We start from the raw sequence: 25,826 nt of genomic DNA on the forward strand, positions 1-25,826 counted from the left end.
TTTTTGAAGAATGTGGTAGGCCTTTGTGTAGCGAAAGAAGTTCTCCAAGATCTATGGCTGAATGGGAAAAAAAGAAAGACCCAGAAAAGTATATTATAGCGTGCTACAATGTGTGTGCAGTCCTTTGCTTTTATTTATTGAACTTAAATTAACTTTATTCTAGGAATGCATTCACAGGGTTCAAATATTTAAAAATATATACATAACTGACCAGGCAGTGGCACAGTGGATAGAGAGTCGGACTGGGATGCAAAAGACCCAGGTTCGAGACCCCGAGGTCGCAAGCTTGAGCGCGGGCTCATCTGGTTTGAGCAAAAGCTCACCAGCTTGAGCCCAAGGTCGCTGGCTTGAGCAAGGGGTTACTCGGTCTGCTGAAGGCCCACAGTCAAGGCACATATGAGAAAGCAATCAATGAACAACTAAGGTATCGCAATGAAAAACTGATGATTGATGCTTCTCATCTCTCTCTGTTCCTGTCTGTCCCTATCTATCCCTCTCTCTGTCTCTGTAAAAAAAAAAAAAAAAATATATATATATATATATATATATATATATATATATATATATATATATATATAGAGAGAGAGAGAGAGAGAGAGAGAGAGAGAGAGAGAGAAAGCACCCTGGCCGAATAGCTCCATCAGTTAGATGTCAGCCTGAAGCACAGAGGTTGCCAGTTCGATCCCGGGGCAGAGCACATACACGAACAGGTGGATGTTCCTGTCTCTCTGTCCTCTCCCCCACCGTTGTCCTCTCTCACTGAAATCACTTTTTTAAAAATATGAAAAGAGAGTTTGAAATTGCTCCCTAGAAACTGGTGAATTTACCCCTTTTATTTTACTGGAAATTGTTTAGACAGTCAGGTATTTCATTCTTATTATGCTGAGGACATGGGTTTTCTGGCTGTGTTATCTGTTATTCTGCATTGTTTTTATTTCTCAGTTTAATGTGTTTAATTTTGAAACAAACCTCCAGAAAACTTACAAATACAACACTAAGAACTTTTTTAATTTTTTTATTGATTTTTTAGGGTGGCGGGAGAGATTAGGACTGGATAATGGAAGATGAAGGGATTAAGCAAAAATATATATGTGTGTATATAACACATAGACACAGTCAACACTGTGGTGACGCCAGAGGGAATGGGGGTAGAGTAGGTGGAGGGGGGCAAAGGGGGGCTATGGGGGCAGAAGAGACTTTGCCTGGGGTAATGGGCACATGATGCAGCGTACAGATGTGTTTTATTGAGTTGCACATCTAAACATGTACCCTAATAAATTCAATTTTTTAAAAATCAATATTTTTATGGCCCTGGCCAGTTTGCTCAGCGGTAGAGCATTGGCCCAACATGTGGAAGTCCCAGGTTTGATTCCCAGCCAGGGCACACAGGAGAAGCACCCATCTGCTTCTCCATCCTTCCCCTCTCCTTCCTCTCTTTCTCTTCCCCTCCTGCAGCCAAAGCTCCATTGGAGCAAAGTTGGCCTGGGTGCTGAGGATGATTCTATGGCCTCCGCCTCAGGCACTAGAATGGCTCCGGTTGAAGCAGAACAATGTCCCAGATGGGCAGAGCATTGCCCCCTGGTGGGCATGCCGGGTGGATCCTGGCCAGGCGCATGGGGGAGTCTGTCCATCTGCCTCCCCGCCTCTCACTTCAGACAGATACCAAAAAATAATTAATAAATATTTTTAAAAATAAAATAATAATTCTACAGTTCCAGAGGCCAGAAGTTGACATCTCAGCATCAGGAGGGCCCAACGCCCCCACCCCGGCCCAGCCAGAGGCTGCAGGGGACAGTCTGTTCTTTGCCTTTTATATCTCAGGACGGCAATTCCTCAGTTTGGGGGTCCGTCGTTCCTATCTCTGCTTTCTCTCTTCACATATCTTTTATCTCCTGTAAAGACACTTACTGTTGAGTTTAAGACCTACCCAGATGATCTAGCATGACCTCACCTCAAGATCCTTCACTTTACTACAAAGAACCTTATTTCCAAACTAGGTTGTGTTCACTGGTACCAGGGTGGGGACGTGGACCTCCCTTTTCCGGGGCCACCATCAACCCGCTACAGACGCCCCACCTTGGGATGATGCCAACCCTGGTGATGGTGAAACAGTCGGGCAGACAGAATCGTGGCAATGTCACTGAACCCAGAGCCTGGACCTCTTCTAGAAAATAGCCTTACCCCTTGACCTGTGGTGGCACAGTGGATAAAGCGTCCACCTGGAATGCTGAGGGCGCCGGTTCAAAACCTCAGGCTTGCCCGGTTAAAGCACATGTGAAAAGCAACTATGCTTCCCACTTCTCCACTCTCCACCCCCCTCCCCTCTCTAAAAATCAATCAATAAGTAAATTTTTTAAATAGCCTTCCTTCTACCTCGTGCTGGGGGGTGGGGGGCACCATCCTCGCTGACACCGTCAGGTATGTCCTGTCCCAGCAGCCCTTGGCATCCTGGTGCAATCCCCAGCCCCCCAAAGGACATAGGAAGGCTTCACCCGGACCTGGGTTCCTTTTTTGAGAAGCCTCCAAGCCCACCCGCCCCTCCTCACTGGCTTCCTCGGTTGGCTGGTTACTTTGCCACAACCACCTGTTTGGACGTCTGTGGGTTTTGAGGGTTTTTAGATTGGTTTTGATCATCTTTCATCTGCGGAGGTTATAGCTGGGCTCGTGAGCCACCTCAAAGCCTTCGGGGGACACAGCGGAGGATGACGTCGCTTTGTGTGTCAGTGTCTGTGGTCGTCGGGGTTTCTCGGTTTGGAAAGGAAGCGGATGTGGGTCGACAGAGTCTGTGGCCAGAATCCGCCCCAGGTCGCGTCACATGTGGCTACATGACAGACAGGCCTTTTCCCTTTTCATCTGCACCCACTCTTCTTCTTGCTAAGACACCCCTTGATTTTTTAATTGATTTTAGAGAGTAAGGGAGAGAGAGAGAAGCCTCAATCTGTCGTTCCACTTATTTAAGCATTCACTGGTTGCTTCTTGTAGGTGCCCTGATGCTCAACGGACGACCTGGCCAGGGCTCCCCTTCCTTCCTCTAAGGGTGGGTAGCAGGGAGTCCGTGATAATATCTCCTCTCAGTTGATTCGCTGCAATGCAGCTGTGGCTGATTCCGCTCTATTTAAGCAGAAAGGAATTGGTGGGGACCACAGAAGGGAAGCTCCCAGTCATGAGGAAAACTTAGAAAGGTTTTTGGAGGGGACAGTGTGACGGGCAGAACGGTGGCCCCTCCCAAAGGTGTCCTCACCCCAATCCCCAGTATGTATTGGGGTGACCTTGGTTAATAAAACTATACAGGTTTACTCTGGCCAGCTGGCTCAGCGGTAGAGCATCGGCCCAGAGCATGAAAGTCCCAGGTTCGATTCCCGGCCAGGGCACACAGAAGAAACACCCATCTGCTTCTCCACCCTCCCCCCTCTCCTTCCTCTCTCTCTTTCTTCCCCTCCCGCAGCCAAGGTTCCATTGGAGCAAAGTTGGCCCGAGCCATGAGGACGGCTCCATGACCTCCTCCTCAGGCGCTAGAATGGCTCCGGTTGCAAAGAAGCAACGCCCCAGATGGGCAGAGCATCGCCCCTGTGGGCATGCTGGGTGGATCCCGATCAGGCATATGCGGGAGTCTGTCTCTCTGCCTCCCCACTTCTCACTTCAGAAAAAAAAAAAAAAAAAAAAACCAGCCTGATCTGTAGTGGCACAGTGGATAAAGTGTCAACCTAGAATGCTGAGGTCGCCAGTTTAAAACCCTGGGCTTGCCTGGTCAAGGCACATGTGGGAGTTGATGCTTCCTGCTCCTTCCTCCCCCTTCTCTCTCTCTCTCTCTCTCTCTCTCTCTCTCTCTCTTCCTATCTCTCTCTCAAAATGAATAAATTTTAAAAACTTTAAAAAACAACAACAAAAAAAAACCTGGGCTTGCCTGACCAGGCAGTGGCACAGTGGATAGAGCGTCAGACTGGGATGCGGAAGACCCAGGTTCAAGACCCCGAGGTCGCCAGCTTGAGCGTGGGCTCATCTGGCTTGAGCAAAAAGCCCACCAGCTTGGACCCAAAGTCGCAGGCTTGAGCAAGGGGTTGCTCGGTCTGCTGAAGGCCCACAGTCAAGGCACATGTGAGAAAGCAATCAATGAACAACTAAGGTGTCGCAACGAAAAACTGATGATTGATGCTTCTCATCTCTCCGTTCCTGTCTGTCTGTCCCTGTCTATCCCTTTCTGACTCTATCTCTGTCCCTGAAAAAAAACAAACAAACAAACAAAAAAAACTCCTGGGCTTGCCTGGTCAAGGCACAGATGAGAAGCAACTTAAGAACAGCTATAGTGAAGCAACTGCTTCTCATCCCCCTCCCCCTCTGTAAACTCAATAAATAAGATCTTCAAAATAAAATTTAAGTTTTTCTAACATTAAAACATGCCAGGCCCCGCCCTCCATTCTGTGCCTGAGCGGAGCGCCAGCCCCGTTTCTAACACCGAAGGCACCCAGACTTCAACAGCGGTCGCAGTGGGAAAGGTGGAAGGGGACCTTCCCTTTCTAAACATCTGCACGTTTGGTTGGTTTACGGGTCTGAGACTATTGTAACCGGCATCTGTGCTTCCCACAGGGACGAAATCCATGAGTTGTTTCTGTTTGGCTCCTCCACACTTCCCCCTCACCCCTATCCCGTACACGGAGAGAAGAATCATAGCCTGTGACTCAGCTAGATTTATTTGTAGTATTACTAAAGAGCAAGTGTGAGTCAGCAGGGCAAAGGAAGGTCACGGCCCCAGGCCTCCTGGGTCCGCAGCAGCAACAGCAGCAGTTGGTACATTGCTCACACTGTCCAGCTGTGACTCGAGGACAACAAACAGGTCAGCTCTGTGGCGGCCTGTTCTCAGGGGACACCTACAGCTGGCCCGGGTCTCTGAGACAACCTGTCCCCCACTGCGGTCCACATCAGAGGGAGCAGGCTCCCCCCTCAGCAGTTCCCACTTTAGAATCCCAACGAAGGCACACCTGTGGCAGCCCCTGGGCCAGGTGCCCACCTAAAGTCCACCCACTGTGGCCAGAAAAGGGGTGGGGAGAGAGAGAGAAAAAAAAGGGCAATGCTGCCACCTAGCGGTTGCTTCAAGCATAGCCGCCAGATGCTGTCCTTCATCTTAAGACTTGGCCAATGCTGCCGGTATGGCAGGCAGGTCTCTCAATCTTGAGGCTCCTAATGCCAATACTGCCGCCTAAAGGATGAGGTGGACATGGCAGCCAGCCTTGGGCTTGGGGCTCCATCCTTTATGAGTCGGCCCCTGTACCAGTTTTCATGCTTGCTCCCAGGTTATCTGAGGAGGGGCTGTCCCCACACAGAGAACCCCCTAGGACACCTTCAAGCCCACAAGGCGGGCACTTTCAGCCCAAAGCCTCCTGGCGACTTCCTCGTCCTCAGCCTCTGGGGCTGGAGCCTTCTCTTTGAGTCCATCGAAGTACTTTCCAGAAACACCCGCCAGTTCCTCGGCCACTGCCAGGTAGGTGCTGGGCTGGGCTGCCAGCTGGGGGCTCTTGACCAACAGCCAGAAGATGGGCCCTGCAGTCAGGCCCAGGGAGCGGTCAGTCACACACATTCAGAGAGGAGGATACAGCAAGCCCTTCTCCACCCCAGGACACAGGCCCACTGAGGCTGGTCTAGAGCCCCACAGAGCCCTCCTCCAAGCTTTTGCTCCTGTGGTTCCCTCCACCTTGCCTAGCAGAGATAAGTCCAAAAGCCACCTCTCCCAGGAAGCCCCCCTGGATTTTCCTGGGCAAACAGCTTTTTTTTTTTTTTTTTTTTTAGAGAGAGTGAGCATGCACAACAGGCAGAAGAGGGATGAGAAGCATCAACTCATAGTTGTTCATTGAAGCAACAACTTAGTTGTTCATTGATTGCTTTCTCATATGTGCCTTGATCAGAGGGCTTCAGCTGAGCCAATGACCTCTTGCTCAAGCCTGTGACCTTGGGCTTCAAGCCAGCGACCATGGGGTCATGTCTATGATCCCACACTTAAGCCGGCGACCTTGGGATTTCAAATCTGGGTCCTCAACATCCCAGGTCAATGCTCTATTCACTGTGCCACCACCAGTCAGAGGTTTTTTTCTTTACTTGCTTGTTTGTTTGTTTGTTTGTTTGTTTAGAGAGAGAGGAGAGAGGGGGGCATGGTGAGTAGCAGGAAGTATCCACTCATAGTAGTTGCTTCTCGTGTTTGCCCTGACCAGGCAAGCCCGGGGTTTTGAATCGACAACCTCAGCATTCCAGGTTGACACTTTATCCACTGTGCCTCCACAGGTGAGTCAAAGCTCTGCCTCTTTTCCATCAGCCCCAAGTCCCCCCGCCCGCCCACTATTCCATCTTGCCTTAAAATAACTTTTTCCAGTACTAGCCTCAGCATGAGATCCTACACCTGGCACCCACTCACTAAATGTTTTCCACGATTACAAATGCTAGATAAAAAGTTCTAATTATTGCCTGACCAGGTGGTGGCGCAGTGGATAGAGCGTCGGACTGGGATGCAGAGGACCCAGGTTCGAGACCCCGAGGTTGCCAGCTTGAGCGCAGGCTCATCTGGTATGAGCTAGGCTCACCAGCTTGAACCCAAGGTCGCTGGCTCCAGCAAGGGGTTACTCGGTCTGCTGAAGGCCCGCAGTCAAGGCACATATAAGAAAGCAATCAATGAACAACTAAGGTGTTGCAACGCGCAATGAAAAACTAATGATTGGTGCTTCTCATCTCTCTCTGTTCCTGTCTGTCTATCCCTGTCTATCCCTCTCTCTAACTCACTCTCTGTCTCTGTAAAAAAAAAAAAAAAAAAGTTCTAATTATTTATTCCACTTACATCTGGGCCAGGTACTGTGCCGGCCCTTTTATGGCGGTCCCATCTAATCCTCTGAGTGACAGTGACACAAAGACTATTCTGTCTCTCCCTCTGCATGAGGACATGGAGCCTCAGAGAAGTGGAGTCACTCCCCTGGGTGGCACAGCAAGGTTTCAGTGAAGCTGAGGTGACCCTGAGCACAGTGGGACACCAGGAGTTGGCTCCAGGGCCCCGCCTTTCCTTTTATTTATTTATTTGGTATTTTTCTGAAGTCAGAACCAGGGAGGCAAGGAGACAGACTCCTACATGCCCCCGACCTGGATCCACCCAACATGCCAACCAGGGGGCGATGCTCTGCCTATCTGGGGCGTTGCTCTGTTGCAACTGGAGCCATTCTAGTGCCTGAGGCAGAGGCCATGGAGCCGTCCTCAGCACCTGGGGCTAACTTTACGCCAGTGGAGCCTTGGCTGCGGGAAGGGAAGAGAGAGACAGAGAGAAAGAAGAGGGGGAAGGGTGGAGAAGCAGATGGGTGCTTCTCCTGTGTGACCTGGCTGGGACTCGAACCCAGGACCTCCACACACCAGGCCCATGCTCTACCGCTGAGCTAGCTGGCCAGGGCTGAGCCCCCCCCATTCTGAGATGTGGGTTTCCCATCAGTCACCCAGGCTCTGGGCTGTATCCTGGGGCTATACTAAGGATGGCAGGCCAGCTCCACATAGAAAAGTGACTTGTTCTTGGTACCATGAATGATACAGGGGAGGGAGCAGAGCAAGTTCCCAGAGATAGTCTCTGAGTGTGATGTTAACTTCATGTCAACCTGACTGGGCTGACGGACAACCAGAGAGCTGGCCAAACCTTATTTCTGAGTGTGTCTGTCTGGGAGGGCGTGACCAGAGATGAGCAGATTGTGGGACGTCTCAGCCTCCATAAACTGTGAGCCAGATTCTCCTAATAAAGACTTCTAGCCTGACCTGTGGTGGCGCAGTGGATAAAGCGTCAACCTGGATATGCTGAGGTCGCCGGTTCGAAACCCTGGGCTTGCCTGGTCAGGGCACATATGAGAGTTGATGCTTCCAGCTCCTCCCCCTCTCTCTCTGTCTCTCTCTCCTCTCTCTCCCTCTCTCTCTCCTCTCTAAAAATAAATAAATAAAATAAAAAAATAAAATAAAATAAAATAAAAAATAAAAATAAAATTTAGCCCTGGCCGGTTGGTTGGCTCAGCGGTAGAGCGTTGGCCTGGCATGCAGGGGACCCGGGTTCGATTCCCGGCCAGGGCACACAGGAGAAGCGCCCATCTGCTTCTCCACCCCCACCCCCTCCTTCCTCTCTGTCTCTCTCTTCCCCTCCCGCAGCCGAGGCTCCATTGGAGCAAAGATGGCCCGGGCGCTGGGGATGGCTCCTTGGCCTCTGCCCCAGGCGCTAGAGTGGCTCTGGTCGCGGCAGAGCGACGCCCCGGAGGGGCAGAGCATCGCCCCCTGGTGGGCAGAGCGTCACCCCTGGTGGGCGTGCCGGGTGGATCCCGGTCGGGCGCATGCGGGAGTCTGTCTGACTGTCTCTCCCGGTTTCCAGCTTCAGACAAATACAAAAAAAAAAAAAAAAAAATTTAAAGACTTCTAAGCCTGGCCTGTGGTGGCGCAGTGGATAGAGCACTGACATAGAATGCTGAGGTCACCAGTTAGAAACCCTGGGCTTGCCCAGTCAAGGCACATACTACAAGCAATCAATAAACAACTAAAGTGAAGCAACTATGACTTGATACTTCTCACCCTCCCCCACTTCTTGCTGTAAAATCAATAAATAAAATCTTTTAAAAGAATCCTTCTAGCCTGACCGGGCATTGGCACAGTGGATAGAGCGTCAGACTGGAACGCGGAGGACCCAGGTTTGAGATCCCAAGGTCACCAGCTTGAGCGCAGGCTCATCTGGTTCGAGCAAGGCTCACCAGTGTGAGCCCAAGGTCGCTGGCTTGAGCAAAGGGTCACTCGGTCTGCTGTAGCCTCCCCCCGCCCCCGGTCAAGGCACATATGAGAAAGCAATCAATGAACAACTAAGAAGCTGCAATGAAGAATTGATGCTTCTCATCTCTCTCCCTTCCTGTGGGTCTGTCTCTATCTGTCCCTCTCTCTGTCTCTGTCACACACAAAAAAATTCTTCTAAATACACACACACACACACACACACACACACATCCCACTGGTCCTGACTAATACACTGAAGGAGGTGCCCAGACCCCAAGCTGGGAGGGCAGGGGTTCAGTGAGGGGACTTACCAAGTGTGAAGCTGGAGAAGGCAGAATTATGCATGCCCGTATGTCTGCCCAGCTCTGTCCTGGCCACGCCAGGGTGCAGAGCGTTGACAGTCACACCCGTGCCTGGGAGGAGAAGAGAACAGGAGGTGAGGTGAGGGGCAGAGATGAGGTGAGGGACAGATGCCAGACTCACTCCCTACCAGGAAGCCTGATGCTGTCCACCCTGAGCTCTGGGGCTCCCCCGTTTCCTGCCCTTGAACCCACAACACCCTCTAGCTCTGAACCAGCCATGCCAGGTGGTTTGATCTTCCAAGGCAGGTCTGTCATATGGCCGCCCAGAGCAGAGCCTCTCAACCCGAGTGTGTGTCAAAATCACGTGGAGAGCTTGAGAAACCCAGACTGCTGAGCCCACCCCCAGAGGGTCTGAAGCAGTGGGTCAGGGTGGGGTCTGATAAGCTCCCAGGTGAGCTAACACTGCTGGTCCACGCACCTTCTATGAGAAGCAAGGGCAAACGGCAGACTTTTCAGTGTTAGCACTATGGACACTGAGAGCCAATTATTCTCTAACTCGTGCACTAGAGATGTCGAGCATTATCCCTGGCTTTTGTCCACTAGATGCCAGTAGCAACACCCACCCCCAAAGTGACAGCCAGAAGTGTCTCCAGATATTACCAAATGTCCCCCTTGGCTTAGAGAACCTGGATGAGTAGGAAAGAAGACATGATTGATTAGTGCTGTCTGCTTTCAGGCACCAGCAGGGAGTCTGGTGGTATGTGATTGATTAGTGATGTCTGCCTCAGGCACCATAAGGGAGCCTGGTAGTGTGTGGTTGTTTAGTGATGTTTGCTTCAGGCACCAGCAGGGAGCCTGGTGGTATGTGATTGATTAGTGATGTCTGCTTCAGGCACCAGCAGGGAGCCTGGTGATATGTGATTGATTAGTAATGTCTGCTTCAGGCACCAACAAGGAACCTGGCCATATGTGATTGATGAATGATTGCTGCTTTAGGCACCACAGGGAGCCTGGTAGTATATGTGTCATGCATTTGCTTACACTGTCCTAGAACCAATGCTTGACCTCCCATCCACCCAAGGTCACAGTAGGACTGTTCCGGGTTCTGAGCTAAAGGAAAAGGGACGTCACACACAAGCACCTTGTAGCTGCCGGCTCAGCTCCTTGGTGAAGAGTACAACAGCCAGCTTACTCTGGCAGTAGGCTGCTTTAGTGTCATACTTCCTCTTCTCCCAGTTCAGGTCATCAAAGTCGATGTGCCCAGCAATGTGGGCTAAGGATGAGAGGTTGATGATCCGTGAAGGGGCCGAGGCCTTCAGCTTGTCCAGCAGTAAGTTTGTCAGAAGAAAGTGACCTGGATGAAAGATGACAAAAAGATAACGGTCCTTAACCTCTTACCATGTGCCTAGAAGCATGCTGAGAACATTACCTTATCTCACCCTTCCAGTAACTCATGGTTCTTAGCAGGAAGCAATATGGCCTCCCAGGGGACATTTGGCAATTATCTGGAGACAATTTTGATGGTCACAACTGCAGAGAATAGGGACCCTGCTGCCATCTAGTGGATGGAAGCCAAGAATGCTGCTCAACACCCCGTGACACATAGGACAGTCCCCACAAGGAATTATCCAGCCTCAAATGTCAAGTCCTATGAGGTCAGCTGAGAAGAGGCTGCCTTCTGACTCCCAAAATTTTTTCTCCACTTCTTTTATTTTTAGAGAAAGAGAGGAAATGAAAGAAAGAGAAACATCAATCTTTTTGTTCCACTTACTCGTACATTCATTGGTTGGTTCTTTTTTTTTTCTTTTTTATTGATTTTAAAGATAGAGAGAGAAAAAAACATTGATTTCTTATTCCACTTATTGATGCATTCATTGGTTAATTCTTGTATATGCCCTGACTGGGAATTGAACTTGCAACCTTGGCATATCTGGAGGAGGCTCTAACCAATGGAGCTACCCAGCCAGGGCTCTCCACTTCTCCAGTAATAAAATTTTTAGCTGGGCTGACCAGGTAGTAGGTAGCGTAGTGGATAGAGCGTCAGACTGGGATGCGGAAGACCAGGTTTGAGACCCCCGAGGTCGCCAGCTTGAGCGCAGGCTCATCTGGTTTGAGCAAAAGCTCAGCAGCTTGGACCCAAGGTCTCTGGCTCGAGCAAGGGGTTACTCGGTCTGCTGAAGACCCACAGTCAAGGCACATATGAGAAAGCAATCAATGAACAACTAAGGTGTCACAACAAAAAACTAATGATTGATGCTTCTCATCTCTCTCCGTTCCTGTCTGTCCCTATCTATCCCTCTCTCTGACTCTCTGTCTCTGTAAAAAGAAAAAAGAAAAAAAATTTTTTTAGCTGTACCCAAGACAGCCCAGTGAAAGACTACCTTTCCCAGACTCCTTTGCAACTAGATCTAGTCATGTGACTGAGTCCTCACCAATTGGGCATGAATGATAGTAATGTGTATTAAGGGTTGAGTTGTCTCTCTCCACTCCCCCCCAAAAAATACGTTGAAGTCGTACCCTCCAGAACCTCAGGATGTGACCTCATTTGGAGACAGGGTCTTTACAAAAAAAATTAAGTAAAAGTAAGGTCATTAGGGTGGGCCTTGAACCAATGTGCCCACTGTCCCCTGGCCCTTACTAACAGAACCCCAGGTACAGTCAGGGTGATAACACATAAACTGACAGAGTGACTAAAGGACAGACTGAGACTGAAGGACAGACAAAGGGATAAAAGATTGAGAGACTGATGGAGGACCCTGAAGACTTTCCGAGCACTCAACAAGGAACAGGCAACTCCCTGAGCAGCCGGGTGACCCCATGAAGGGCCACCGGTCAACATGGAGAGGAAGGAGGCCACCCCCTCCCAGAGCCTGTGTCTGACCCACTAGGGACACCCATCAGGTCCCTCACAGATCCCCACAGCACACAGCCAGTGGCCTCACCCAGGTGGTTAACACCCAGCTGCATCTCGAAGCCGTCCTCGGTTGTCCAGTGTGGGCACCGCATCACAGCCGCGTTGTTGATCAGGATGTGCACACTCTCCTCCTCTGAAAGACAGGGGTCAGGGTAGACATGTCAGCTCCATGCCCATGCTGGACTGAACAATGTCCCCCAAACATTCGCATCCACCTGAGGCTTGTGAACATGACTTTTCTTTTTTTTCTTTTTTTCTGAAGCCGGAAACAGGGAGGCAGTCAGACAGACTCCTGCATGCACCCAACCGGGATCCACCCGGCACGCCCACCAGGGGCGATGCTCTGCCCATCTAGGGTGTTGCTCTGTCACAACCAGAGCCATTCTAGCGCCTGAGGCAGAGGCCACAGAGCCATCCTCAGCGCCCGGGCCATCTTTGCTCCAATGGAGCCTTGGCTGCAGGAGGGGAAGAGAGAGACAGAGAGGAAGGAGAGGGGGAGGGGTGCAGAAGCAGATGGGCGCTTCTCCTGTGTGCCCTGGCCAGGAATCGAACCCGGGACTTCTGCACACCAGGCCAACTCTCTACCACTGAGCCAACCGGCCAGGGCCGAATATGACCTTTCTTTAAAAATGGAGTCTCAGCTCTAGCCAGTTGGCTCAGCAGTAGAGCATCAGCCCTGGGTGTGAAAGTCCCAGGTTCAATTCCCAGTCAGGACACACAGAGGAAGTGACCATCTGCTTTTCCACCCCTCCCCTTCCTCCTCCTCCCTCTTTTGCTCTCTCTCCCTCTCCCTCTCCTACAGCCATGGCTCAAATAGTTCAAGCAAAGTTGGCCCCGGGCGCTGAGGATGGCTATATATCCTTGCCTCTGGCGCTGAAATAGCTCAGTTGCTGAGTAGTGGGAGCAGTGGCCCCAGATGAGCAGAGCATCGCCCTGTTGGGAACTTCGATGGTTGGATCGGGGCACATACAAGAGTCTGTCTCTCTGCCTCCCTGCCTCCCCATCTCTCACTTAATTTAAAAAAAGATGCCTGACCAGGCAGTGGTGCAGTGGATAGAGTGTCGGACTGGGACACAGAGGACCCAGGTTTGAAATCCCAAGGTTGCCAGCTTGAGTGTAAGCTCACCAGCTTGAGTGCAGGGTCACTGGCTTAAGCATGGGATCATAGACATGACCTCATGGTCTCTGGCTTGAGCCCAAAAGTCGCTGGCTTGAGCCCAAGGTTGCTGGCTTGAGCCCAAAAGTCGCTGGCTTGAGCCCAAGGTCGCTGGCTTGAGCCCAAGGTCACTGGCTTGAGCAAGGGGTCACTCGCTCTGCTGTAGCCTGCCATCAAGGCACATATGAGAAAGCAATCAATAAACAACTAAGGTGGTGCTACAATGAAGAATTGATGCTTCTCATCTCTCTCCCTTCCTGTATGTCTGTCCTTATCTGTCCCTCTCTCCATCTCTCTCTGTCTCTGCCAAAAACAAAAACAAAAACAAAAATGGAGTCTTTGCAGAAGTTATCAAGTAAACCTGAGGTCATCAGGTGGGCCCTCTTCCAACATGACTGGTGTCCTCCTACAAAAGGGAAGTCTAGACACAGACACCCCACACGGGGAATCCGTGGTGCGATACCGAAGGCAGAGTGGAGAGGTGCTGCTATGAGCCAGGGACCGCCAGGATGGACGACCTGCACCAGAGGCTGGGGCAGTGAGGAAGGCTTCGACCCCTGCAGCCCTGCCGCAGCCTGAGCTCAGGCTCCTGGCCACACACGGGGCAGCTTGAGCAACAGAAATGCATGTCCCGGAGGCTGGAAGGTGTCACAGGGCTGGTTTCCTCTAAGACCATGAGGGAGATCACTTCCCTGCACCTCTCCTCGGCTTGTCGACAGCTGTCTTGTTCCTGTGTCCTCACATGGTTGTTCCTCTGTGTGTCTGGATCCTAATCTCCCCTTCTTCGAAGGACACCAGTCAGATTGCGTCAGGACCCACCTAACGACCTCAGGTTCACTTGATGACCTCTGTAAAGACCCCATCTCTATGCAAGGTCACATTCCGAGCTCCTGGGAGTGAGGACCCCCAAAGAATACATCTTTCTGAGGGGAGACATGAACGAATCCATAACACTCCCAAAAGATCAATGGAAATGGCAAATTGGTCACCTAGCACCTAATAAACAGCCCCTCTGCATTGCTCTGTATTTGGGGGGAGGGGCGTAGCCCAACCATCAGGAATGCAAACTCTGGAGCCCGTCAGATCAGGGTTCCAACCCCGCCTCTAGCCTGGGCAGCTGTCTGAGCTCGGCCAATCACACAGCACCTCTGTGACTCAGTTTCCCCCTCTGCAATTCTTCCTGCGTGTTATTAACTTGTATTGTTAAAATAAAGAGCTATTTTTTCACAATGAACACTTCTCGACATCGTGGGGAAAGGTTAACAGTGACTCCCTCGGGGTTGGTGTGGGATCAGTGGTGTTTAGATCCCCTTTACTCTTCCAAATTTTATACATTTTTTTCATTTCTTTGCATTGGAGGTTTAAAAATAAAAAAACAACCATAAATGTTTATTGGTTCACTTCTCCTGAGCTCCTTTGTCCCCCAGCTAGCTTCCCTGCTTCTATTTAACACGGAGCCAGGTGGGGAGGAAGAGGCTGTCTCTAAGACCTGCTGATATGATTATGTGTGACAAATAACGTGACCATGAGGACATGGGGACATTAGCAGCGGAAAAGGTGGAAGCCAAACAGCCAACCTGTCAAGAGCCACACAATGAAACACAGTGCGGCCCCAAGAAAAGAATAAAGAAATGCACTGTAGCCCCAAGAAAAAAAAATTAAATACAATGTTGCCACAAGAAAAGAATAAAGAGGCCCTGGCCAGTTGACTCAGTCGTAGAGTGTTGGCCCAGTGTGTGGACGTCCCGGGTTCAACTCCCGGTCAGGGCACACAGGAGAAGCGCCCATCTGCTTCTCCACACCTCTCTTCCCCTCCTGCAGCCTTGGTTTGACTGGAGCAAGTTGGCCTCCAGGCACTGAGGAAGGCTCCATGGCCTCCGCCTCAGGTGCTAAGAAGAGTTCAGTTGCTGAGCAATGGAGTAATGCCCCAAATGGGCTTGCTGGGTAGATTCTGGTCGAGGCACATGCTGGAGTCTGTCTCTGCCTCCCTTCCTCTCACTGAGTAATTTTAAGAAGAAAGAAAGAAGAAAAAAAAAAGAAGAAGAAAGAAAGAGAGAAAGAGAGAGAGAGAAAAGAAAAAAAGGAAAGAAGAAAGAAAGAAGGGAGGGAGAGAGGGAAGAAAGGAGGGAGGGAAAGAAGAGGAAGGAAGGAAAGAAGGAAGGAAAGGAGGGAGGGAAGGAGAGAAGGAAGAAAGGGAGGGAGGGAAGGAGAGAAGGAGGGAGGGAAGGAGAGAAGGAGGGAGGGAGGGAGGGAGACAATGTAGGCACAGAAATGAGAGAGCTACCTGCAGGGATCTGTGAGAGACTCGGAGAGAAAAAGGCAGGGCAGCACCTGGCGTACAACAAGCTCCAATCTGTACAAAAAGGCCACGGGACAGCGATGCACCTGTCTGCCTAATAAAACGCATAAGCAGCCTCCAGAAAGGTACATGCGCATTGCAGACAAGTGAGGAAGGCAGCTGGGAGCTAGGGGCAGGCGTGGCAGGGAGACATTTAGCCATCTCCTCTCTTGTACTTTCTGAACATTTAAAGCTGTTGACGTTATTCCTATTCAAAAAAACAAAAAAATACGTGAACAGTTCTGAGAACCCCGGGCGGGAAGCCAAATGACTGAATCACCAATCAACGTGACAAGTGCAGGAAAGCTCAAGCCTGAGCCTTGGATTTTCCAGGAAGGACATTTCTTCCAGGGAGGTCCAGGGACCCTGCACTGTGACTGTGGGTCCTCCAGAGGGGCAAGGATTGTCATAGCCGTGTCCCCACAGGACCGGGTGCTCCTAAGAAGTGCAGCCTGAATCTGACTCATCTGAGTGTCCCCGGTGTCACCCCGAGAGACTGAAAGCCTCAGGAGACAACAGATGAATCACTGTCTTTGCCCCACCCACACCCCGGCTAACTCTTCCTCCGCGTGGCATCCCAGCCTCTTCCTATAGGAGCCAAGCTAATGCCTTTGTTTTCCCATAAAGCAGGAGTCAGTAGACTTTCTCTATAAAGCAGAGGTCCCCAAACTTTTTACACAGGGGGCCAGTTCACTGTCCCTCAGACCGTTGGAGGGCCAGACTATAAAAAAAACTATAAACAAATCCCTATGCACACTGCACATATCTTATTTTAAAGTAAAAAAACAAAACGGGAACAAATACAATATTTAAAATAAAGAACAAGTAAATTTAAATCAACAAAATGACCAGTATTTCAATGGGAACTATGCTCCTCTCACTGACCACCAATGAAAGAGGTGCCTCTTCTGGAAGTGCAGTGGGAGCCGGATAAATGGCCTCAGAGGGCCGCATGCGGCCCGCGGGCCGTAGTTTGGGGACCCCTGCTATAAAGGGCTGGACACAAAACATCCTTGGCTTTGTGGGGTCTCAAGCTCCAGGCCTGGTTTAATTCCAGCCTCCTCAGAGCCTGGCCCCCGGGGACCTTAGCCCACACGGCCAGCACCCTCCCACCAACCTTTAATGATCTTCGCTGCGAACTCTCGGACAGACTTCAGAGAGGCCAAGTCCAGGTGCCAGGCATTGACACGGCGGTTCAGGGTCTCCCCACGAATTTCCTTTGCCGCCGCCTCACACTTCTCCATGTCTCGACAGGCCAGGATAATGTTGCCTCCTAAAAGCTCAGGATCAAAAAAAAAAATTTATTTTAAAGATCCACTCCTAGCCTGACCAGGAGGTGGTGCAGTGGGTATAACATGGGCCTGGGACAGACGACCCAGGTTCAAAACCCGAGGTTGCCAGCTTGAGTGCAGGCTCACCAGCTTGAGCACGAGGTCACTGGCTTGAGTGCGGGGTCACTGGCTTGAGTGCAGGGTCACTGGCTTGAGAATGGAATCATAGGCATGACCCCATGGTTGCTGGCTTGAGCCCAAAAGTCACTCTCTTGGGCCCAAGGTCACTGGCTTGAGCAAGGGGTCACTCGGTCTGCTGGAGCCCCCTAGTCAAGGCACACATGAGAAAGCAATCAATGAACAACTAAGGTGCCACAACAAAGAATTGATGCTTCTCATCTCTCTCCCTTACTGTCTGTCTGTCCCTGTCTGATCTCTCTCTCACTCGCTAAAAAAAAATAATAAAATAAAAATAAAACGATCCACTCCTAGGTATGTATGTACCCAACATAAATGAAAACATAAGCTTACACAAAAATGTGGACAAATATGTTCACAGCAGCACTATTTACAACAGCGCAGAGGGGGAAACAACCCAAGTGTCCATCAGTGGATGAAGAGATAAACAGAACACAGTCTGTCCATACAGCGGAATATTATTCAGCCACCAAAAAGGACAGAGGCCCTGACACGTGCTGCAACCTCGAGCACGATGCTGATTGAGAGCAGCCACACAGTACAGGACACGTAGTATAATTCCATTTCTGTGAAATGTTCAGAACAGGCAAATCCCTGGGAGGGACATTCACGGCTTCCTAGGGATAGGTGGAGAATAGGCAGGTGGTTAAGTGTTGGGGACAAAAAAATAAACAGGGTATTTTGCAATTTGGAGTCTGGGGGACAGAGGTGCTGGAAGCTGACTGTAAGCTGACAGTCTGCCCAACCCCCCACCTCACCTGCCTGATTAAGTTGCAAAGGGCTGTGCTTCAGTGCTTGTCCTGCCTCCCATGTTCCCCAGAAGGACTGGAAGCTAGTTACTTCTCTGCGTAAGTTAAGTATTGGGGGGGGGGGGGGGGGTTCCTGCACCTAGTGGTTTTCTTGTGTTGCCTTGGAAACGTGATTGATTTGCTAATGGCCCACCTCATCCAGTAAATAAAGAAGGATGTTTTTTTTCTGGGGGAGGTCATGTTTTTGCTGCTTGGCCAGGGCAGAAGTTACTGCTGGCAAGGAGCTGTGCCTTTCTCCAGAAATCCATCTTATATATGTCTTTAAGTCTTTGTCTATTTTTCATTCAATTTCGAAACCATTCCTACTCAAGACCCTGGAATAGACTCATCACGTGGGTCACAGCAGTTAAGGAACGCAAGGTTTTTCTTGTTTTTTTAATTTGTTTGTTTGTTTGTTTAGGTGATAGGAAGGGAGATAGAGAGGCAGATTCCTGCATGCAACCCAACCAGGATCCACCCAGCAATACCGTCTTGGGCAGATGCTCAAGTACCAAGCTATTTTTAGCACCTAAGGCTGATGTGCTCGAACCAACCCAGCTATCCTCAGCACCCTGGGCCAAGCTCTAGCCAATCAAGCCACTGGCTGTAGGAGGGGAAGAGAGAGAGAGAAGGGGGAAAGGGAGCGGAAGAGAAACAGATGGTTGCTTCTCCTGTGTGCCCTGTCGGGAATTGCACTTGGGATGTCCATACACTAGGCTGATGCTCTATCTACTGAGCCACCAGCCAGGGCCAGAGGTTTCCTTTTGGGGTAATGAAAATGTTCTAATTGAGAGTGGTGATGATTACATGACTGAATATATTAAAAATCCTTGAAGTGTATACTTTAAGGAGGTGAAATTGTGGGTATGTGAATTAAATCTTACCATGTCTGTAAAAAAAAAACTAGACATGTGAGAACAGAAATCAGACTGAAAGAACCGCATTGACCTGGGTGGCTTATCCCGCCCACAGGAGCCAAGCTGCTTCCTAAACATCTCACTGGCCTCTCACACGGCCCACAGCAAAACTCACTGGACCCCAGAATCTATGCATCCTCCTAGTGGCCCCTGAGTCCCCAGGACAGCACTGAGTGTGTCTGCCCAACTTTCCTTCTCACTTTTTCCTGGGAGGGGCACATGTCCTCCCTTGGGGAAGCCCATCACAGCCCGCCTCCGCCCTGATTGCCGAGGTGGACAGGCAGTTCAGGCCCTTCTCGTGCCTGACCCCACAGGAAACCTCATTGGTTCTAACTTCAAAAGAAACCCTGAGCCCTGGCCAGTTGGCTCAGTGGCAGAGCATCGACCAGTGTGTGAATGTCCCAGGTTCAATTCCTGGTCAGGGCACACAGGAGAAGCATCCATTTGCTTCTCCATCCCTTTCCCCCACCCATCCCCTTTTGCAGCCATGGCTTGATTGGAGCAAGTTGGCCCCAGGCACTGAGGATGGCTCCATAGACTCATCTCAGGCAGTAAAAAAGAGCTCCATTGCTGAGCAACGGTGAGCTATGTAACATTTCACCTGCTGAACAACACACCAAATGGGCAGAGCATCACCCCTTAGTGAGCTTGCTGGATGGATCCTAGTCAGGGCGCATGCGGGAGTCTGTCTCTCTGCCTCCCCTCCTCTCCCTAAAAAAATAAATAAAAATAAAATTAAAAAAGGAAAAAAGAAAAAGGAAAGAGAGAGTAAGGAAGAAAAGAAGGAAGAAAGAAAGGAAGGAAGGGGCCCTCAAGCAATGAGGAAGGCACCTCTTCTCCCTGGGACCCCTCCAAAATCCCAGTTGACCTGAAGAAAAACATCAAAGAAATCCAAAATCCAAGGGCATGCTAAAAAAAATGCCTAACCAGCCTGACCACGCAGTGGCACAGTGGATAGAGTGTCGGACTGGGATGCGGAGGACCCAGGTTTGAGACCCTGAGGTCACCAGCTTGAGCACAGGCTCATCTGGTTTGAGCAAAGCTCACCAGCTTGGACCCAAGGTTGCTGGCTCGAGCAAGGGGTTACTCGGTCTGCTGTAGCCCCACGGTCAAGGCACATTTGAGAAAGCAATCAATGAACAACTAAGGTGTCACAACGAAAAACTAATGATTGATGCTTCTCATCTCTCTCCATTCCTGTCTGTCTGTCCCTATCTGTCCCTCTCTCTCTGACTCTCTCTGTCTCTGAAAAAAAAAAAAAAAAGCCTAACCAGAAAGCCTGGAAGTGGCTCACGCCAGGTCTTGACCCTGACCTCTGACCCAGGCTCTGAGCCAGCCTGCAGCAGGAGAAAACAAGGTCAATGCAGAGGAAAAAAAGCCCAAAATGACACTACGCTGAGCATCCATGGCCTCTGCTAGGACCCCCAACACTCCTCAGTTTCTCCTGGGTCTTAAGCAGGTGTAAGTTTGTTTCTGCCACTTGGAATGAAAAGAATCGAATAACCTGGCTCTGGCTGGGTAGCTCAGTTGGTAGCATCACCTGACACTCCAAGGTTGTGGGTTCAATCCCCCAGTCACAAACGAGAATCAACCAATGAATGCGTAAATAAGTGAAACAACAAATCAATGTCTCTCTCTCTCCCCCCACCTTTCCCTCTCTATAAATTAAAAAAGAAAAGAAAAACTTTTTTTTAAGAATCGGATGACCTAGACATCTCCTGAAAAGCAACCCTCTTTAGTTGGGCTCTTCTTGCCCTGAGCCTGGAGCAGGAAAAGCTGGACCTCACCTCTTTTTTATTTTTCAATTACAATTGACATTCAATATATTAGTTTCAGGTGTACAGCATAGTGATTAGACATTTATATACCTTACAAAGTGAACCCAGTCAGTCTAATGCTCACCTGGGCACCATACATAGTTATTACAGTATTGACTATATTCCAGATGCTGCACTTTTTTTCCAGAGAGAGAGAGGCAGGGAGAGAGAAACAGGAACATGAGCCGCTCCTGTACGTGCCCTGATGGGGGAAATGGAACCGGCAACCTGTGTGCTCCAGAATGATGCTCCGCCCAACCGAGCGATCCAGCCAGGGCTCCCGTGCTGTCCTTGACATGCCTCTGTGACTCTTCTGTAGCTGCCAGCTTGTGCTCCTTCGTCCCTTCCCGTCCCCTAGCCCCCAAGTCCCTGCCACCCAAGGCCTCACCTCTTCTGGCCAGCTCCAAGGCAGTCTGCTTCCCGATGCCCGTGTTGGCGCCCGTCACAATGACGGTCTTCCCTTGAATGGTGGCCTTGCTGGGACAGGCTCCCCCGGCGACATAGTCCCTGAAGGCAAGAAACAGCCACAGGTGACCTGGACTGCTTTGGTCTCAAGTGAATGACCCCTCTGAGCTTGGGCTCCCCCAATGGAAAGACGGAAACAATGCTGCCTGCCTGATTCCATGAAGCGGCTGTCATGTTACAGGTAAAAAGTTGCGTGCAGCCTGGTGTGAGGAAGACTCCAGGCCATGACAGTTGTCATTTTATAAAGACCTACTGCAGGCCCTGGCCAACTGGCTCAGCAGTAGAGCATTAGCCCAGCGTGTGGATGTCCCGTGTTTGATTCCCAGTCAGGGCACACAGGAGAAGCATCCATCTGCTTCTTCACCCTTCCCCCTCTCGCTTCTCTCTTTCTCTCTCTCTTCTCCTGCAGCCATGGCTCAATTGCTGCAAATTGGCCCCGGGGAACTGAAGATAGCTCCATGGCCTCCGCCTCAGGTGCTAAAAAATAGCTCAGTTTGCAAAGGAGCAAGGGCCCCAGATGGGCAGAGTATCGCCCCCTAGTGGACATGCCAGGTGGATCCCGGTAGAGGCGCATATGGGAGTCCGTCTCTGCCTCCGCTCCTTTCACTAAACAACAACAAAAACAGAGCCACTGGGCCCTGGCCGGTAGGCTCAGTGGTAGAGCGTCGGCCTGGCGTGCAGAAATCCCGGGTTCAATTCCCGGCCAGGGCACACAGGAGAGGCACCCATCTGCTTCTCCACCCCTCCCCCTCTCCTTCCTCTCTGTCTCTTCCCCTCCCGCAGCCGAGGCTCCATTGGAGCAAAAGATGGCCCGGGCGCTGGGGATGGCTCCTTGGCCTCTGCCCCAGGCGCTAGAGTGGCTCTGGTCGCTATAGGGCGACGCCCCGGATGGGCAGAGCATCGCCCCCTGGTGGGCATGCCGGGTGGATCCCAGTCAGGCGCATGTGGGAGTCTGTCTGACTGCCTCCCCGTTTCCAGCTTCAGGAAAAAAAAAAAAAAAAGCCACTGTATTTGCTTCCTGTGGCTGTTGTATCAAGTGGTTAAAACCAGACAAATGTGCCCTGGCCAGATAGCTCAGTCAGTTGAAGACGCCAAGTTTGCAGGTTCGATCCCCAGTCAGGGCACATACAAGAATCAACCAACGAATGCATAAATAAGTGGAACAACAAATTGATGTTTCCCTCTCTCTTTTTTTCTCTTTCTTTCTTTCTTTCTTTCTTTTCTTTCTCTCTCTTTCTCCCTTCACTCTCTCTCCCCATCTCCTTCTCTCTCTCCAATCAATAAATTTTTTTTAATTATTTATTAAACAGGCAAATGTATTCTACAATTCTGCAGCTCAGGGTCTGAAATGGGTCTCACGGGGCTACAATCAAGGTGTCAGGCTGCGTTCCTTCTGGGGTCTGCAGGGTAGAGTCGGTTTCCTTGCCTTTTCCAGCTTCTAGCCCGTACCCCCTACCGTTCCTTGGCTCATGGTCTCTTCCTTTGTCTTCAAGACTGACTCTGAGCCTGACCTGTGGTGGCGCAGTGGGATAAAGCGTCAACCTGGAACACTGAGGTTGCCAGTTCAAAACCTTGGGCTTGCCTGGTCAAGGCACATACGGGAGTTGATGCTTCCTGCTCCTCCCCTTCTCTCTCTCTCTCTCTCTCTCTCTCTCTCTCCTCTCTCTCTAAAAATCAATAAATAAAATATTTTTTAAAAAAAAAAAAGACTGAGGCCCTGGCCGGTTGGCTCAGCGGTAGAGCATCGGCCTAGCGTGCGGAGGACCCGGGTTCGATTCCCGGCCAGGGCACACAGGAGAAGCACCCATTTGCTTCTCCACCCCTCCGCCACGCCTTCCTCTCTGTCTCTCTCTTCCCCTCCCGCAGCCAAGGCTCCATTGGAGCAAAGATGGCCCGGGCGCTGGGGATGGCTCTGTGGCCTCTGCCTCAGGCGCTAGAGTGGCTCTGGTCGCAACATGGCGACGCCCAGGATGGGCAGAGCATCACCCCCTGGTGGGCAGAGCATCGCCCCTGGTGGGCGTGCCGGGTGGATCCCGGTCGGGCGCATGCGGGAGTCTGTCTGACTGTCTCTCCCTGTTTCCAGCTTCAGAAAAATACAAAAAAAAAAAAAAAAAGACTGACTCTGACACTCCTGCTTCCCTCTTACAAACATCACCTGGATAACTCAGGATGATTCCCCAGAGTCCTTAACTCAGTGGCATCTGAGCACTAGGACTTACACATCCTTGGGGACCGTGATGCTGCTGCTATATCCATAATACCCAGAGGCTAAAAATTGGAAACAACCAAATGTCACTTACAGGGGGCAAAAATAAAAAATGCCATTTCCACACAAGAGAAGGGTCTGCACATTACTATAGCCACCAGCCAGCTGAGGCTATTCAATTTAAATTAATTAAAAATAAATAGGCCGGCCCTGGCTAGATAGTTGGATTGGTTAGAGCATCGTCCTGAAGCTCAGACATTTCCAGTTTGATCCCGGGTCAGGGCACATACAAGAATAGCTCAATGGCCTGACCAGGCAGTGGTGCAGTGGATAAAGCATCAGACTGGGATGTGGAGGACCCAGGTTCAACACCCCAAGATGGCCAGCTTGAGCGCAGGCTCATCTGGTTTGAGCAAAGCTCACCAGCTTGAGCCCAAGGTCGCTGGCTCGAGCAAGGGGTCACTCGTGTCTTCTGTAGCCCCTGGTCAAGGCACATATGAGAAATCAATCAATGAACAACTAAGGAACCGCAACGAAAATTGATATTTCTCATCTCTCTCCCTTCCTGTCTGTCCCTATCTGTCCCTCTCTCTGACTCTCTGTCTCTACTACAAAAAAAAAAAAAAAAATAGCTCGATGTTTCTGTTTCTCTCTCTCTCACCCTTCCTCTCTCACTGAAATCAAGTCAGTAAATAAAAATTTTTAAATAAATAAACAGCCCCACCTCAGAGCAATCAGTAATCTCCTATTTTTACTTTTTAGCTTTTTCAGAACTGAAAGACAATGATATAAATAAAAATAAAAACAGTGGCCAATGTATTTTATTACAATCTTTTTATATTAGCAATTGTTTTATAGAGCTATCCAGTAAAACTAGTTCATAATTACAGAAAGTAGTTTAATAAATTAATAGATATCACTAAAAAGAGCCCTGGCCCAGTAGTTCAGTTGGTTAGAGCACCGTCCTAATATGCCACGGTTGCACGTTCAATTCCTGGTCAGAGCATATACAAGAATCAACCAATGAATGCATATATAAATGGAACAACAAATCAATGTCTGTCTCTCTCTCTCTCTTTCTCTTCCTCTCTCTCTAAAATCAATAAGTAAAATTTAAATATATAGACAGATAGATGACCAGATACTGGCCAACTAGATGAAAAAGACATTATCAGATCAGGGTAACAAGTTTGAAATGAACCTTCATTGTAGAGCAGAAAAATAAACCCAAAGGTAATTATTCAAACAGATTTACCAACTATTCTTCATGCCCTTTAAAAAAAAAAAAAGTACACTGTAATTCAAAATTCCAATTACTTTCCGGTCTAACTCCCAGCCCATCTCTTCTCTTATATAACTAATAAAATTATATATGGTTAATCCTTTTCTTAATTGATTTGAGAGAGAAAGAAAGGGAGTGAAACATCAATTTGCTTGTTCTCCTTACTTATGCATTCATTGTATGTGCCCGGACTAGGGACAGAACCCAGACCCTTGGTGTGGCAAAATGGAGCTCTCACCAACTCAACTACCCAGGCCAGGCCTTTTTCTTTTTCTTTTTAATTGTGGGAACAACACTTGACATGAGATCGACCCTCTTAGCAAATTTTTAAGTGACGATATATTAGCATATTGTTAACTGCAAGCATAACATAAGCACATTGCTCAGAGCCACATGTGATGGCCATTATAATGCACAGCAGAAACATAGAACACTTCCATCACCGTAGAAAGTTCTACTGAAGGTGTTGCTACAGAATATTTGATAGCCGTTGTTTTGGTTTGGTTTTTTGTTTGTTTTAAGTGAACTATTCTAGGAAAGACAAGACCTATGTATACATCCCATGCAATTCGATGTATACCTGCAGAGTTGGACAAGTCTATTTGTTTCTCCAATTTCGAGTAAGAGAGTTTAGGTGGCAGACATGTCACTGGAGCTGGCCAGTGGCAAATGGGAACTATTCAATAAATATTTGCTGAATGAATTAATTCTGTCAACTACAAGTCTCCGGAAGCCGCTAGACCAAAATATTTACAAGGTCCCAAAACCGCCGCTTCCTTTGGGTGACCTTGGCGATGACCTGCCATCTCGGGGCTTGAGTTTGTCCCCAAGTTCTCCGGGGGCGCTGCTGATGGGGTGGGCTGGGGGGGACGAGGTATTGGTGGTCACCACCGGGCCTTATCTCCTTTGGCTGCAGACCGGGCGGGCACATACTCACCTGAGCAGCACAGCGCCACCCACCGCCGTGCCCAGCAGGGACACTGGCACAAGGTAGCGGTTCATGCCAGGCGGCAGCGGGATCCAGCACAGGGCCGCCCGCAGATCCGCCGCTGGAGTCGCTCCAAGGCGCTTGCGGCCTTGGACCCACGTGGAGTGGGTACAGGCACTTCTGGAACCAGGACTTCCTGAAGGAGGCGTGGCGGTGGCGGTGCACAGGGGTGGGCGAGACCTATGGGGATGGGCCGTGAGCGCTACTACTTCTGGGAATGGTAGTTTATGGGAGTTAGGGGCGTGGCCGTGTGCTGGGGGCGGGACCTATGCGCTGCTTGGATGACGTCACACTCGTGCTGGGGCAAGGCATAGCGCTGTTCTGGAGTGAAACCAGGATTGCAGTGTTGCAGCTGCCTCTTCAGAACTGTGACTCTGGGTGTCTTTCAAATATATCAGTCAGCCTGTTTCCTCGTCTAAAAATGTGTTCG

The 25,826-nt window shown here is 50.0% G+C and overlaps 1 protein-coding gene across 2 annotated transcripts; it reads right to left on the reverse strand.

Annotated features, from left to right (window-relative positions):
- Positions 1-4,670: 4,670 nt before the first annotated feature.
- RDH13 (retinol dehydrogenase 13) lies at positions 4,671-25,528 on the reverse strand. Of its 2 annotated transcripts, XM_066374484.1 has the most exons (7): positions 25,346-25,528; positions 20,844-20,962; positions 16,582-16,737; positions 11,999-12,103; positions 10,198-10,410; positions 9,066-9,167; positions 4,671-5,535 (listed from the first exon to the last, which is right to left on the reverse strand). In XM_066374484.1, the coding sequence occupies exons 1-7, from the start codon at positions 25,408-25,410 to the stop codon at positions 5,327-5,329; spliced, it is 969 nt and encodes a 322-aa protein (XP_066230581.1). In that variant the 5' UTR covers positions 25,411-25,528; the 3' UTR covers positions 4,671-5,326. The 2 variants fall into 2 exon arrangements, with proteins under 2 accessions (XP_066230581.1, XP_066230582.1); XM_066374485.1 differs by lacking the exon at positions 20,844-20,962 and having other exon boundaries at positions 25,346-25,521.
- Between the last annotated feature and the right edge of the window lie 298 nt (positions 25,529-25,826).

This window comes from Saccopteryx leptura, chromosome 3 (assembly GCF_036850995.1).
Source record: "Saccopteryx leptura isolate mSacLep1 chromosome 3, mSacLep1_pri_phased_curated, whole genome shotgun sequence".
NCBI lineage: Eukaryota > Metazoa > Chordata > Mammalia > Chiroptera > Emballonuridae > Saccopteryx > Saccopteryx leptura.

Coding starts and splice junctions, on each gene's coding strand:
- RDH13 (XM_066374484.1), bottom strand. CDS start 25,410: ATGAACCGCTACCTTGTGCCAGTGTCCCTGCTGGGCACGGCGGTGGGT. Junction 16,738..20,843: donor CTTGGAGCTGGCCAGAAGAG/GTGAGGCCTTGG, acceptor CTGAGCTTTTAG/GAGGCAACATTATCCTGGCC. Junction 12,104..16,581: donor CGCAGCGAAGATCATTAAAG/GTTGGTGGGAGG, acceptor CCTGTCTTTCAG/AGGAGGAGAGTGTGCACATC.